Genomic DNA, 15,162 nt, shown 5'->3' with positions numbered 1-15,162 from the left:
TTGTTTTCATGGCTTCTCATAATCTCATTGGCATCTACACCAGCTGGCTAGTCTCTCTCTCTCTCTCTAATATTCAATCCTTATCAAGGTTTAATTTTTTAGTTTTTAGAGCCTGTGTTAGATGCTTGATAATTGAAAGAGCCTGGATTTGCCTAGAACCAAGAAAATGATTATCTTTAAAGAAAATGCAGAATAAAATTAAGAATCATTCAGGAATGTATTTTACTGTAATGATCATAAAAACTTGTTATCAAATTTTTTGGCGTACGTATTTGTGATTGGGTTGTTGGAACATTTTTTTCTTTGCACTAGAAAGGACTTATATATATAGTGCTAATACTACAAATATAAATGATGAGATATAATGCTAATGCTAGGCAACGATCTTAACTGATTCATAAACAATAAATGTAGAATCTGCCATTTATCATTTGAGGAGAATTGTAATGATGTCCATTGTTATCTTGACATTTATAAAGGTGTAGTAGGACCCTATGATGATTATGAAGATGGATGCATGGTTGCTTGCTCTTTGATGCCTCAATATTATCAAACGAGCCAGAGTGTTTCTCATGGATTTGAAGCATGTTGAGTGCCAACAAGTTTTCCTTTAGAATGTGCTTTTGAATTGCTCTTTGCGGGAAATGTGTTCCCACGAGTCACATTTAAAACCATTAGTCAATACCTCTCAAGAAAGAACATTTGATTTAGAGATAGTGCAGTCTTGGTGCATCCATCAATCAAATTGTGAAAGAAACAATCAGAACATTTACTGCATGGAGTTTTGAAGGGAGAAGGAACCGACATTAATGTCAACTACTATAAAGGACATATATTGGAGTAGTCATGACCAGTATACATCTAGAGGATGGGTCCCTACAGTGCCACCGGCGCTGCAGGGTGCGGTGCACCCGTTGATGGCGTCCATCACAAGATGGACGGCTGGGCATGAGTGCGGGCCATGTGAAGCGCATCATGCGCGTCATTTGATGGCTGTCCATCTTATAATGGTGGCCATCGATGTCCTGCAATGCGATGCCTGCACGGCAGGGGATCCATGCTAATAAATGTAAAGGGCAAAATCTTGCATTCAAATTATTGGAAGCCAACTGGTTTAGTTAGAAGGTACATACTTTATTTGGACCATGAAAAGTAACAGCCACGGAACAATATTACAAACATATATAAGAAGGAAGACTGACCCTTCACTTTATTTCACAAGCATACATATATAATGGCAAAAGCCGTTCAGAAGCACGATAGATTCGGATATTCAAACAGTCTCTGGGTGGTCAAACAACAGCGTCAAGCCGAGATTTCCTAATGGAGACCCCTACAATGGTGAGCCCTTTCTTCCACTCCAGGTGATCAGGGTTGGCTAAACTGAACTTGACCTGGCCATCAGCAGAAGCCACAAACTCTCCACCCTCCACCACTGCCCTGCCCTCCGGTCCGATCTTCAAGGGACGCTCGGTCACAATGGGTTTTCCTTTGGGCAGTTGGAGCGTCACCGAGAACCTGGGCTCAAACGCCGGTGGGTTCTTGAAGTACAGCATATAGAAGATCTCATACTTCTTCCCTGGTGTGAGGTGGCTCATCTCGAAAATTCCATTCACCACTAGGTCATGTCCAACCAATAGCTCAGCCACTTCGACTTCGATTCTCGGATCACTGTCAGAAAAACAATTAATCGAAGCAGCAGTCAAAAGGAACCCCCAGTTTTTTTTTTTTTTGTTTTGTTTTCTTTTTGAAAGTCGAAATTTTGTGAGAAACCTACCTTTCTGACCACGACCACCTCCAAACATCTGGCTCGTCGCTCCCTGAGATATCAAGCGCCCTTGGGTACAGCGTGAAGCTGTAGATGTTGTTTGCTTCCTCTTTCTTCCAATACCCCTGAATTAAATAAGAAAGCTCAGAACTTTTAGTTCCACTCTGCTCCTTGTAGTTTGTATTGATCGATCACAAGAAACACTTACAGTTATATGATCAAAACCATATGGAAGGCAAAAGAAGAATATAGTAACAGAACTTAATATTGTTGGGGAAAAAAATTCTTAAAAGGAGGGTGTTGCATGTTTTCTATGGACGTTGCTTTTCTAGGCCGAAGAATTAATGGTGAGCCATTCAAGAACAGAACCAAGTCTTGTAGGAATTTAATCTAGGACGACAACATGTACATATGTACCTTAATTTGCTATGTATTAAATAACAGTAATATGAGATAGGGGATGAGCATGGAGGCATAGGAATTGAGCATACTATGAACACCCCGGGTCGTACGTTCAGATGGCTGCCGAAAAGCTCCATTGGAAATATGGACGCCATTCTCTCTCTCTCTCTCTCGACGCCTTCCTTGTTGGCAACCGAGAGATGAGGTGCCCTTAAATAGCAAAATGGTAGGTTGGATTATTGTTATTATAAGACCATGAAACAAGCAAGTCAGATTTTTCAAGTATTACATGCCATGTTCCTATAAAAAAAAAAAAAAGTTATTATTCAGCCTTTTACCGATAAAAGGAAATATTATTATATGACCTGTGAAGTCATCTCTTTAAAGGGGAAAAAAAAAACTCAGAGCGGAGGCCTGCAAGTCTGCTTTGAAATTATGAAAACCAAAATTAATGTGGGAATTAAGATATGCAGATTTCTACACGATGAACCATCTAAATATTGGTTAAAGATGACTTCCGTTTGTCCTAGTCAATATATAATGGAGAAAAAACAAGAGCTTCTTTAAATTTCCAACTATTAGCGGCAATTGATACTAAAATATATTTTATTTCATGATGTGACACCAAACGGTATTTTTTTTTTGGATCATTGTAATCACTACCACTTAATGTAGTGAAACTGGAAGACATGTAGTAGCGGGGCCTTTCATTAGTGAATGAATAGTATAACAATTAGGGCTGCCAAAATAATGGCCTCAAGCATGCGTAGACCACTTAAAGTCTTAAACAAAAAATTATACATCCAAGTGCAAACAAACCACTGTCCCGTTCGAATTTACGTATAATCAATAGTCATCTAATGTCTGATTAAACCATTGCTCAGCGATGAGTCCCATCATACATCAAAATTGTCAAATCGATGAGCCGAACATTAAAAGAGAAAGAGAGAGAGGTGTCACGGAATTGCTGTACAATATGGAGTGCTTTTCCAGTTGTCAGATTCTAGATGGCAATAGAGCAAGCTTCACTAATGGTTTAGCCCACATCCGGGCCTTCAACAATTGGGCCTAAACTTTAAGGCCTAAATGCAAGCCCATAGGTTTCTAAGAAAAGCAAGTCCCAGCTCGACCCTAAGTCAACAGGACCAGTGGCCTTTAGGCCTGGCATTGGCTTAATAACAACTAAGAATATAGATGGCAGCGTGGCAACTTATTTTAATATGACTAGAAGTAGATCCATCCAAATCAACTAGTTGCTTTCTAGTTATGGTCTCTTTGTATACATGTATATTCTTTAGTTTTATCCCAGTAGATCAACTTCTATGCGATACAAATAGCTTGAAAATCAATACTGAACAACTGGTGCAATTCAAATTATGTCAATAAAAGATGTTTGCCAAAAATGCTCGAAAAAGACATTGCCAATCAACGATAGTAGGCTAAATCACATATACAATAGAGAGAGAGAGAAAGAGAGAAAGAAGGGGGAAAAATGATGTGAACTCGCCTCTCAAACCAGGACCCCAATCCGAATAAATTTAGATTAATCATCTGTTGACTAATTCAAACCACCTAGACTAAACCCATAATCAAGCCTAGATCGAGACCATGTTGGGAGTCTCTCTCTTCACCCTAAATTTTCTTGAATCAAAGGCTAATAAAAATTATAAATTACTGATCGCAAAGCCTTCAATGCTAGAAAAGCACCAGATCTAGAGATCGGGCTGTGATTTAAAGATCATAAATTTCAGATCTGATTGACTATAAGTTTTTTTTTATCTCTAGATTCTTTTGCATTTTCATGTATTTAAAATTAGAATTTATATACAAAAATCATTAAAATATTTAAAAATTAGAGAAATGTTATGCATGCTCTCATGAAAATGTTATTTAAAATTATGGATTAAGTATAAGGTGTCTGACATGATTACTACATATTGTAGATTTGAAATAAATTAATTTTTCTATTTTAGTATTATATGATATTTGGAAAGGAGTTTATGCACATGCATGCACCCTTGCATGAATTTTTAAACAAAAACTGTTTGTTGTTCTTTTTTTTTTTTTTGTAAAAGAGATGTGGTATTTTAAATTTAAGATAATTAAAAAATAAATATGATTTTGTTATAAAAATTAGTGATAAAAACTCTCTAGTTAGATCATAATCTGAATCTAGCCAATGGGTCAATCATTGACTACACATCAGAAACTAATTTTTCTTGAGTCTAACCAGTTATGACTGATCGCTGATAAAGTTATTTCTAAGCCTAGCCAATTGGGGCTAATCATTGACATAAACTGATGTATCATATATTTGTTTATAGAAATAATCTCTTTGCCCTAGTTAATCATGGTTGTGTGAATAGAGCTAGTTTTTTTCTGGGTCTATCCAGTGGGACTGATCATTGGTACATATTAATTGATCATATATTTTATATTCAAGGGATAATCTCTTTTGGACTTTGTCACGAGGCTAATCGTTGCCGTAGTTACCAATGATTGAGAAATATTTTTATGCTTTACTATTATGCATTGCATGTTTTGAAAAGTTATCGTATCAATACATGTCTTATTTTTCTCAAATTGCTATGGTTGAAATAAAAATTTAATTTATACTTAGTCCTTAGAGATATAGGGTTTGGGATTGAGTAGCGAGGAGCATAGGACTTTAGATTAGGGGTGGCAAACGGATCGGATCGATCATAAACGGGTCGGATCATAAATGAGTCGGGTCAAAAAATGGTCAACCCAAACCCGACGTATTTATTAAATGGATCAAAAATTCAAACTTGAACCCGACCTGTTTATTAAACAGATAACTCGACCCGATCTGTTTAATCCGTTTATTAAATAGATCAAATTAGGTTAAACGGGTTAAATAGGTTAAACGGGTCAAGTTAAATGGGTCAGAAACAGGTTAAACATGTTTTAAATAGGTTAAATGGGTCTTAAATGGATTAAACAGATTAAACATGTCGGGTTAAATGGATCAGAAATAGGTTAAATAGGTTAAATGGGTTATCTAACTCAACTCAACCTAAATATTAAACGGGTTAAATGGATCAGATATCTAAAACCTATATCGGACCCACTTATTAAACGGGTTAAACAGATCGATCCGTTTATGATCCGAGCCCATTAAGTCTAAACCCAAATCTGTTTATGGTGGGTCAAATACGGATTGGGTTGGCAGGTCGGATCATATTTTGCCGGCCCTACTTTAGACGCCATTTGCATAGTTAGGCTTTGAATAAAATTTGATTTGAACTTTATGTTATTCATCTTTATTAGTCTTTATGAACTATTTTTGTTGAATAAACTAGAGGTTTGCTTTTATTTTCACTGCCTAAGTTTGGATTGATATGAATATATCTAAATGAAAAAGTAGGCCATGCATATCCTGTACCAACAGAACCAATGTCCTATAGACAGCGAAAATAAAGCTTGCAACTTAATGTCTAGAAGAGAAAAAGCACAATTGGCTATTGTAATCCAAGCATGCTCAAAAGAGGAGCTGTGCCATATAGAAAATAAATCAAACTAACGATACATTTCATGCTACAATATGAAAAAAGAATCATCAATCACACTGGCAATTCATGGTGTTCCCCTCTTGCTGAAAAGGAGGTGTAACATCAATGAAGAGCTTAAACGAGCAAGATGAAAACACTACTGCAGAATAAATTGAAGGTTCTCTCTCTAAGCCCTAGAAGCACATATCAAGAACGCAGCAGCAGCACAGGGCAGCACAGCTGCAAAACAAGAAACACAAGCACAATTCAGCACAATGCCGGTGTAAAACTGCAAAAGGAATCTATAGATTATACAATGGAAATATCATATCAAAATCAAAACATCCCCTTAATCAATCTTGCACTGATCTAAAGAAGGGAATCACTGTAGGAGCTTCTTACCATCCTTTCCAGAAGCCATCACCACGATCCTGAGTCTGTGCAGGAGCTGGTTGGGGATTTGCAACCCCCTCCTTCATTGGATAGCCTGCTGGAGGAGGTGCAGCATAAGCTGGAGGATAGGCCTGCCCTGGGGGAGGGTAGGCATTGGCTGGTGGTGGATAAGCTGAGATGTTTACACCAATCATAGAAACAATTAGATCATGACCAGTTGCAAAATGATAATTTACAATAATAATCTGCTGTACGATGAGCAAGAAGCGAAATTTGTAAAGCATTAATTTAATTCACCATATCTCTATGGTTGTGCCTTGAGCATCCATATGGCACACCATTATAGAGACATAAACATCATGAGATTCCCATGTACTCATGATATCAGGACAAGTTTTTTTTTTCCTTCTTCTTCTTCTTCTCTTGCAAGGAATGGACAGGGCTAATTAAATTTCAGATAGATCATACAGAAACAAATACTGATACGCTGCCTCTGCCATTTCACCCATAATTAAAAAAGCACCCTGCATATGCTGGATTTTAACAACTCAGGGTTGAGATGGAGGTGGCACATCAACACTCTTAAGGAAATTTCATCTGGTCACATGATTTGTTGTCCGAACTACCAGGAAAAACTCATCCTCATGTATGTTTGTTTATCATCTTGTTGACCTTCAACAAAAGGGTAGGTGCTACGCCAAACAAAAACCAATCTTTTGCCATACATATCAACGTTGTTGTTGTTGTTGCTGCTGCTGCTGCTGCTGCTTATTTATTTTTGATTCTGGCAATTCCATGTTTTATTGGAGGAATATGAAAAAGAACAGGACCGAATTAAATCGTTATGTGTTTAATTCAAAACTTATCCTTGTTTCTTTTCCCACCCTAGGCCAATTCTTCGAAAACATCAACCCTATACTTCTTCCTACTTTTAATGGAGAACACATTTATCACATCCAGAAGCACCAGCTCATGTCTAACATCCAGATATATAAAAGACACAAAATACAAGATGGTTCATGCTTTTCAAGCAGGATTCTAATGACTTGAATTAATCTGATGCCAAGGCATCATTTTCTAATCTCCATAGCATCGACCAAGAATCCCCAAAAAAAAATTTTTCTCCATCTTGTCATCAAGAAGCATATAACACATTAATCTAACCCAAAAGATTCTAGAATCAATTTTTCATCACCACAATGTCTACAAGAAGAAAACAAAACCAATGCTATCAATTAGTTCAACAGAAAGAAAAGTACGTACCTTGTGGAGGAACCTGCTGCTGATCATAATAACTCATTATTGATGCTTATTAAAGTGAACTGCAACCAAACAAACGAAAGAAGATTATATTGGATTCGGAAGAAGATGAAGCCGCGATGATGGGAAGGAGATCAAGATGGTTGACCATTATATAAGCATAGATTCCTTAATGCACATGGTTTCCTTGTCCAATGGTGCGTCTCTTCGAAACGCGTAATGATTAGAGTATTAACAAAGGAAAGCAACGTACATAAAAGCGTTGAGTTCTTTAAGAAGGTGGCGAGGACGTGTTGTATCTGAGCTTGTGGCAGGATGTGAAGAAGGGGTCCAAATTGCCGAATTCCAACGCCTGGCAACGCGGTTCGAGGAATAGTTTTGTTGTTAGTTTTTATTTTTTATTTCGTAATAGGCTTGGGAACGCCCAGGGCTAGCTTTGGAATTCACGGAAACGTAGAAGACTTTATTTGGTCGGGTGTAGAGGGGCGCGGGACGCGTTTGTCAGCTCTCAACTGCTCCAAGTCTTAGCTTGGTGGCATTTGGAAGAAGTTGGTGACCAGTAAAATTTGATCTGGTGTCTTGACGTAGGCAGGATAAGATGTTAGCATGCCGCATGACGTGGAGGGCACTGCTGTAAGTGGATTGGGTAGGATGGAAACAACCTTATGTGGATGTATGATTCGAAGTTTTGATTTTGTATTTTAGGGTGGAATGGTAGGTGACGCTTCAAAGAAAATCTATTGGATAAGTACACCCCATCAGCTCTAGATAGAGGGATGAATTGGTTAGGATCAGAATCATCTTTGGCTCTGTGTCATCACAGAGGAACATAATTTTTTGGTACCTGCACCAGAGGAGATCGTATGGATCCAGCAATCTTCCTTTTCTACCATGTGTCCTGTGGCATATATATTGAAGTGAAAATTAAGAAGAGTCAAAACAAGACGAGACTCCTACTGATGGAATCAATGCGACCCATGTCTTCAAAAAAAATATATATGAGAAGCATCATCCATGGGGTTGTCCATCTATAATATCCATTTCTTCTTCTTCGTCATGTCGTTCTTCTATCTCCATCAGTCTGTGAAGCCTTCCTCTTCCTGGCTTTCCGAGTCTCTTTCTCTTTCGAAATATGGAGTCCCTTCCTATGGTCATAGATTGTGTTTACTAATATACAATACATCCCAGATGATAAACACTTAGCAACTTGGTCATTCAATGACCCATACATATCTCTAGCTAGGCAAATTGATATATAGTTTTAGAATATTATGTTTATCAGTACATTATACATATTTAGATGATATGTACTTGAGGAATTTTTGATATACATTTTAAACTTCTTTAATACATATCTAGTAATAATCCAATACACACTTTTAGGCAAATCGATGTACATTTAGATAATTTGATAAATAGTTTTCAAAATATTGTGCTCACGAATACATAGTACATATCCAAGTGACACACACTCGATGGGTCTCTGACACATACTCTAAGTTTTTTTTAATAAATAATCAACAGGGACTTAATATACATCTCTAAATAAATCGGTATATATCAAGATAAATTGATATATAATTTTTAAAATATCATGTTCATCACTACATAGTACATATTTAGGTTATACTTGATAGATTTTTGATACATACTTTAAGCATTTTTTTAAATATACCTAGCAATGAGCTAATACATATTTCAAGGCAAATAGATGCACAGTTTTCAAAATATAATGTTCATCAGTGTACAATCCATATAGCCATGTAGGGATGCAAATGGGTTCAATTGGACCAGGTCATGAGTGGCCTTGACCTGATCCAATTCTTTGTCTAGGTCCTAATGTTGGACTTAGGTCCTAATGTTGGACTTAGGTCCAACACACTAGAAGATTGGGTTGGATCACATCAAGTCCCTGATTTTTAACTCAATAAGTCATTCAGATTGGGTTGGGTCTGATGTAAACAGTCCCAACCCAAAAAAATTAGATTTGGATTGGATATGGGTTAGGATTGAATTATGCATATAGGGTTCTAAAATGAAAAATATTAAATATGAACAAAAAAAAATCTAATTAGCTTCATCATAAGATATGAATCTCTTCATAAGTACGTTAGGACACATTCAGTGATAGTTTTCTTCCAATAAGGCTTAGAAAATAATTGAAAAGACTTCCAAAAGTCATGCATTTTCTATAGATTATATGAATTATCATGTTGAAAAATATTTGACATACCAAAATAGAGTATAGATGGAATATCAAGTTAGTCATAATATCAATCTACAATCTAAAAGTCAAATTTTCCATCCAAGTATATCACTTAGCTACCTAGTTTGCCACAATATCTCCTATGTCATATAAATAAAACTAGATCAAGAAACTTGGATTGGTGGGATGATGATATTTGTTTCAAACCAATTAATTGATGATGGATGCCACCATTAACTAGTTCTACAAATTCTGGCACACACTTTCTAGTACTTCCAAGCACGATGCCTTCTTTCCTACTATCTTGTACATAGATGAAGTTTATAAATATATAGCTTAATTACACATTTTACCTGCATGCTAAGATCTGGATGTGGGCTAAACTATCAATTAAAATAAACTTGCATGACCTATTCTATGGTTAGTGCTTTATAAATCATGGACTAAAACAAGAAGCAAGGTCAAGGAATCTAACAACAAAGGTAATTAAAGATTCAATTATTCATAGTTTTCAGTTTACTAACATATATTTCCCTGCTAAACAATTTTGCAATTGAAGTCTGTTCAATCATATGCTAACACAAAAACCACATACCTTGCATTGGGTTGGATCAGGTTAAAACTTAATAAATTCAGTCCCCACCCAAAATGTGAAAGAGGTCCAAATTTGGGACCTGACCGGATCCCAAGGATCAGACACATTTACAAGAAAGAAGTTTTAGAGGAGGATAATGGGGAATAAGAAAGGAGGAAGGTATCACAGATGGATCGAGAGGAAAAAATAGCTTGATTATATATATGTAGACAGCCTAATAGACAATGATTCATGTATTTTCTTTTTTGTAAGTTTTTAAGTCAGGAAGTCAGGGATGGATGGACTCTGTTAGTAGGAGTAGGAGTAGGAGTCTAATCCTACTTTAATTTTTCGGATTCCACTTTAGATAGATGCAATAGGATATACAGTAAAAAAGAGAAGATTGTTTCATACGATCTCCTCTAGTATGTGCACTAGAGGATTTTTGTTCCTTATGGAGCTTCTTTAGCCAACTAGTCAGTGGTTGCCTTCTTGAGAAGGATTTAGGTTGCATCTTTCACACAAAAGAATGGTGGATCTTCTTTCATCACATTGACCATCGAATCATACCATGAACAGATCTCAAAGTCTCCAAACTACACTCACCTACTTGCACAGATCTTGAAGTGATCGTTGCACAATCTCATGGTGGAATTGTGCAAAAGGTGAATCATTCTTTTGCATGAAAGATACAACCCATATTCTCTTGAGAATTATGGATTGATTGGAAGAACTGGCAGTTTCCTATTGCACTACCAAATGACCAAGAGGAGAGAATGGTATACGATCTTTGTTAGCAGTTAATTCGCGTGAAAATCACTCTCCAATCACAGGACAAGAGCTAATTGCTGAGTAGGAAAAATATAGATAAGGGAATGGGTTTGAAAAAGTGCTGCTTTCTTTCTCTCTGTCGGTTCTTGTTAATTCGCAGATCATACATGCTTCTTCTATGCGTGGAGAGCTTTAATGCAATGCTTGTTAACTCCCTCATAGTTATCCTTCCATGAGATATTGGTTGTCAGGATAATTAGTTATCTTGATTTAAAATTAAATTTTAAATTAATTCAATCAACCACCTCCACCATGCCAACCCAAATGGGTCACAACTATCTATGGGCACCTATTCAGATATAATCCAATATCCAACATCTCTTACTCACACATAATAGGCATGATGCAATTTGTACCCATGCTTTCGCCTTTATGTTTCTAATACCATTCATATAGGCCAATAGACCTTGTGATCGATGGGCATATATACATACAATTGGGAACTCTACACTAGGAATTTGTTAGGGCTAACATAGATACATTAACCCAACAGCAAATGAAAAGAGTTTCCTTATACACCCTAGACTCATTGAGTCACTTCGGATTGATGATCTCTAATCCTTCAAAGAGCCTTGTTTACTTCCTTAGTACTTATTTTGTATTCACGATTTTGTCCAAGCTTGTTGAGGCCACATAATTGGTCAACCTATAAATACTAAGAATAATAATAGATGCGATCTAGATCATCTTTCCTTAATCCAAATTCCATTTAGATGCAGATCAGCTGCTATACCCAATAATGTTCCTTAGGTTAATATAGTTAGCATTGGTCATTCTCTTCATGAAACCATCAAATGTCATATAGGGCATATTTCGAAGATCAAAGTTACCTCTAGAACTCACACAATGAGGAAATAAGAACTGTTCATGCACCTTCTGTGTCAGGTCATGAAGCATGTGCAGTATGAAATACATGCTATGTTGGAGTTTCTGTTATATAAAGCATATGTCAAAGCCCCATTAATGGATAGATTTTAGTTTAGTTGCTTCAAAAGTGCCTATGGCAAGCCCTTGAATTGCTTGCTTGCTACCTTAGGCACCAAATTAAGGTCTCATATTTGGCTATATATAGGTTACATCAATGGTGGGGACATGCATTCTTGATTAAATCTCATCCTGGTTCTATGTATGGTGACACTTAAAATGAGCATCGAGTCCCATCTTTGCTCACTTTTAGATGCCAGAGGCAACTGTTTGTGTGAGTGAACCAATTTTAGCCAGTTGATGTATCTTGCAGCGATTGTGTCAATGTGTGCTAGTTATTTCACCATTCATTACTCCACAATTATGCAAATGGCAATGAAATGAAAAAACAACACAATATGTATAAATCTTATAATACCATAAACAATGTATACATCAAAGTGGTTGGCAAAGATTAATACATCACAATCTATAGTCTTAGAGACCTAACTCATGATGAATACAAATCTTTAGGTTTTAGTAAGAGGATCTGTGACCACTATGTCCAATGAAGTAATACTTTACATCTATGTGTTTTCTTTGACCATGGTATTTGGGATCCTTAGCATAAGCAAGCACTGCAATGCTATCACAATGGATCATCAGAAGATTGCATGGATAAGCAGCGATTCCTACATGGATAAGCAGCGATTCCTAAGTACTGAAAGAATCTTTACAACCAGAATGCCTCCTCGACTATAGCTAAACTAGCTATAAACCCAGCCTCCATGGTCGATAGAGCCATGAAGGATTGCTTATGGCCACATGATTAAACCAGAAGCCATATGCAAATATCGATTTGTGCTGATCTGGTTATGTCAAAATTAATATCATTGTAAAGTATTCAATAGAGCCATGCATGCCTGCCTTGCCTCATGGGGATTAAACCCTATGGATGTGCGACGTTCTACCATGTGCTCAGCTCATGTCTTCAGGTCGGGGCATGACAAGGATACTTAATTTAATGATCAAATACTTAAAAAAATATTTTATTCTCAAAATAGCACCGAAATAAGGTTGCAAATGAAAAGCTTATTGAGGATGTTACTATAGCATCAATTAGGGTGAATTAGTGAGAAATTATCAATTTTGAAAGAAATTACCAAATATTTTTGAGAAGCTTGCAAAAGCCTAATAAAGTTGGAGAACCGAAAATCGAAAAGCAAGTAACAAATAAGCCATCACCCATTCCCTTATAGATGAGACATATAGTAAACTATAATGTAATTGACATATAGTAAATTATCAATTAGAAAATTTTTCTTTTGGATAAGTCTTTGACCAAGTATAGCTTTCAATCCGAGAAAAATTCAATGGAATGACAAAAAATATAGTTGATATAAAAATCGAGATCTATCTCCTGAAGAGTTTTAGTATATTTTAGGTTAAATAAAAAAATCTCTTTAGAACTAGAAGAGGAATCTGATCCAATTTATATAAGGATAGATCTCATTGTTATAAATAGAGGATATGTGCCTTATTTTTAATAAATGAGAAAAAAATAAAAGAGAAAGAAAACTTCATCCCTACTTTCAAATATTCTTCTCTTCTTTTATTTTTTTCTTTGAGAGATCCAAGTTGAGCAGGCTAAAGAAAATCTAGAAAATCTTACTACTCTCTTATTGGATCATAGAATGTTTAATTTATATTTAATTTACATAGACAAACTTTTCTTTATGTTGAATCAATATGTTGGGTTGTTAAGACTCCTCTTTTCAATTTTTCAGTCATATAGAGTGCCAAGCACCAGACCCAAGCACTTCCCTATAACAAATAGAAGTTTAATAACTCTTAAAAAGCCAACGCCGGATTTTCTAATCTATCTGTATAAAAAATCAAAAATTGAATAGCTGTAAAACTAAAAAAAAAAAGCAAGTAGAAAAAGAGAATTGCAATGTTGTGATTGGAGAGGCCCTGGCGCCCTACTCTCTCAAAAATGATTTAATTAGACCACAACAACTCCTAAGACTCCTTGAAACCTACCGATCGGCAACTACCTTTATCTCTTGTTTGGTTTTTTTTTTTCAAAATTAACCCAACCAAACCTCTATCTCTCTCTCTCATTCGCTCCCTTCCTTGCTCCCTCCTCACATGCCCCTTTTCCAAGTCTACCATCCCTTTCACGTATTAATTTCTTTGTTTATCTCTCGTTCTAAACTAGAGATGGCAATCGAGTTGGATCAGGTATAAATGGATTAGATCAAATACGGATCAAATCAAAAACTTAAAATCTAGACCCGACCTATTTATTTAAATAGGTCATATTTTAAAATTCAAATTTGACCTACTTAATAAATAGGTTATCTGACTCGATCAATTTGCGATCCATTTATAATCCATTAAAAAAATAAAATCCAATCCATTTATGATCTATTTAAAAAATAAAAAATAAAAAATAAAAACATGCCTCACTGAGATCTCTATGGCTCGTCGAAATACATCCATCCATCGTGGTCCTAATCGATGGAGCAGATCATCTCATCGACCCAGCCCCTATCTCATTGAGATCTCTATAGCTCGTGGACAGTGGACCCTTGTGATGTTCCGACCCTTTGGAAGGCCGAGCTTGGCCAGCACAACCTGGAGCTCCACCATCGAGATGAAGCCATCGCTGTCCTTATCGAACACCCGGAATGCCTCCCTCATGTCTTGCTCCTCCTCCACCCCTACCACTGGTCCTTCATCATCGGGTGCGGTGGCGCCAAAGAGATCATCGTCGAGGGAGTAGTGGAGCCATGGAGAACCTCGAAGTCATTGAAAGCAAGGCCTGCGTGGCCGAGAGGGATATAGGTGGCAACGGTGCAACCGATCTTATTGCAATCAGCATCTAGGACAAGACAGTTGAGAGCAAGGGAGAGCTTGTCAATGGTGATGGAAGCAGGCGGTGTTAAGGCTGGGGCTTCAAAGATGGAAGGATGGCGACAGCTAGTGGAGGGCCAGGCACCGGTGAGGGCTCCCGCCTCCTCCCTCCATTCCGATCAGGGAGGTAGTGATAGAGATGCGGTGAAGGGGATTTGGGGCGAGGAGGGGAAGAGATCCAAGCATTTTGGAATGGTGACAGCATGCTGGAATGGAGGGGAAGAGAAAACCCTAGCGGCCTAGCACGATGGGGACTTGGGGGTAGAGTGTCGGTAAAATACAAGAGGTAGTGTGGCATGTTATCCATCGTGGGATTGACATGATTATGGAGGCGGACCTTAGCCCTTAGGGATTGGTGCAGTAGCAGGGAAATTAAAAAAAGTGCGCTGCATGC

General features: G+C 37.1%; 2 protein-coding genes and 1 pseudogene across 2 annotated transcripts; all 3 read right to left on the bottom strand.

Moving 5' to 3' along the window:
- Positions 1 to 1,113: 1,113 nt before the first annotated feature.
- Positions 1,114 to 7,700, bottom strand: LOC105059860 (uncharacterized). The gene is given in 6 exon segments (XM_010943333.4): positions 1,114 to 1,671; positions 1,778 to 1,893; positions 2,260 to 5,922; positions 6,085 to 6,145; positions 6,147 to 6,247; positions 7,339 to 7,700. Coding segments are annotated over 4 exon segments (252 nt in total). The 5' UTR covers positions 7,376 to 7,700; the 3' UTR covers positions 1,114 to 1,671; positions 1,778 to 1,893; positions 2,260 to 5,869.
- On the bottom strand, positions 1,293 to 2,325 carry LOC105059862 (protein PHLOEM PROTEIN 2-LIKE A1). Its single transcript, XM_010943334.4, has 3 exons — positions 2,260 to 2,325; positions 1,778 to 1,893; positions 1,293 to 1,671 (listed from the first exon to the last, which is right to left on the bottom strand). The coding sequence occupies exons 1-3, from the start codon at positions 2,323 to 2,325 to the stop codon at positions 1,293 to 1,295; spliced, it is 561 nt and encodes a 186-aa protein (XP_010941636.1).
- Positions 7,701 to 14,329: 6,629 nt separating the features above from the next.
- Positions 14,330 to 14,928, bottom strand: LOC109506763 (probable calcium-binding protein CML27; annotated as a pseudogene).
- Positions 14,929 to 15,162: the final 234 nt, after the last annotated feature.

The sequence above is a fragment of the Elaeis guineensis genome, chromosome 10, assembly GCF_000442705.2.
Source record: "Elaeis guineensis isolate ETL-2024a chromosome 10, EG11, whole genome shotgun sequence".
NCBI classification, from domain to species: Eukaryota; Viridiplantae; Streptophyta; class Magnoliopsida; order Arecales; family Arecaceae; genus Elaeis; species Elaeis guineensis.
Note: the sequence above shows the minus strand (reverse complement) of the source record. Positions and strands in the feature narration are given on the sequence as shown.

What these genes read in the sequence shown, in the direction of transcription:
- LOC105059862 (XM_010943334.4), bottom strand. Translation starts at nt 2,325, where the DNA reads ATGGCGTCCATATTTCCAATGGAGCTTTTCGGCAGCCATCTGAACGTA. An exon ending in TACGACCCGGGGTGTTCATA is followed by an intron (nt 1,894 to 2,259) that starts GTATGCTCAATT and finishes TATTTAATTCAG; the next exon opens with GGGTATTGGAAGAAAGAGGA. An exon ending in AGGTGGTCGTGGTCAGAAAG is followed by an intron (nt 1,672 to 1,777) that starts GTAGGTTTCTCA and finishes TTTTTCTGACAG; the next exon opens with TGATCCGAGAATCGAAGTCG.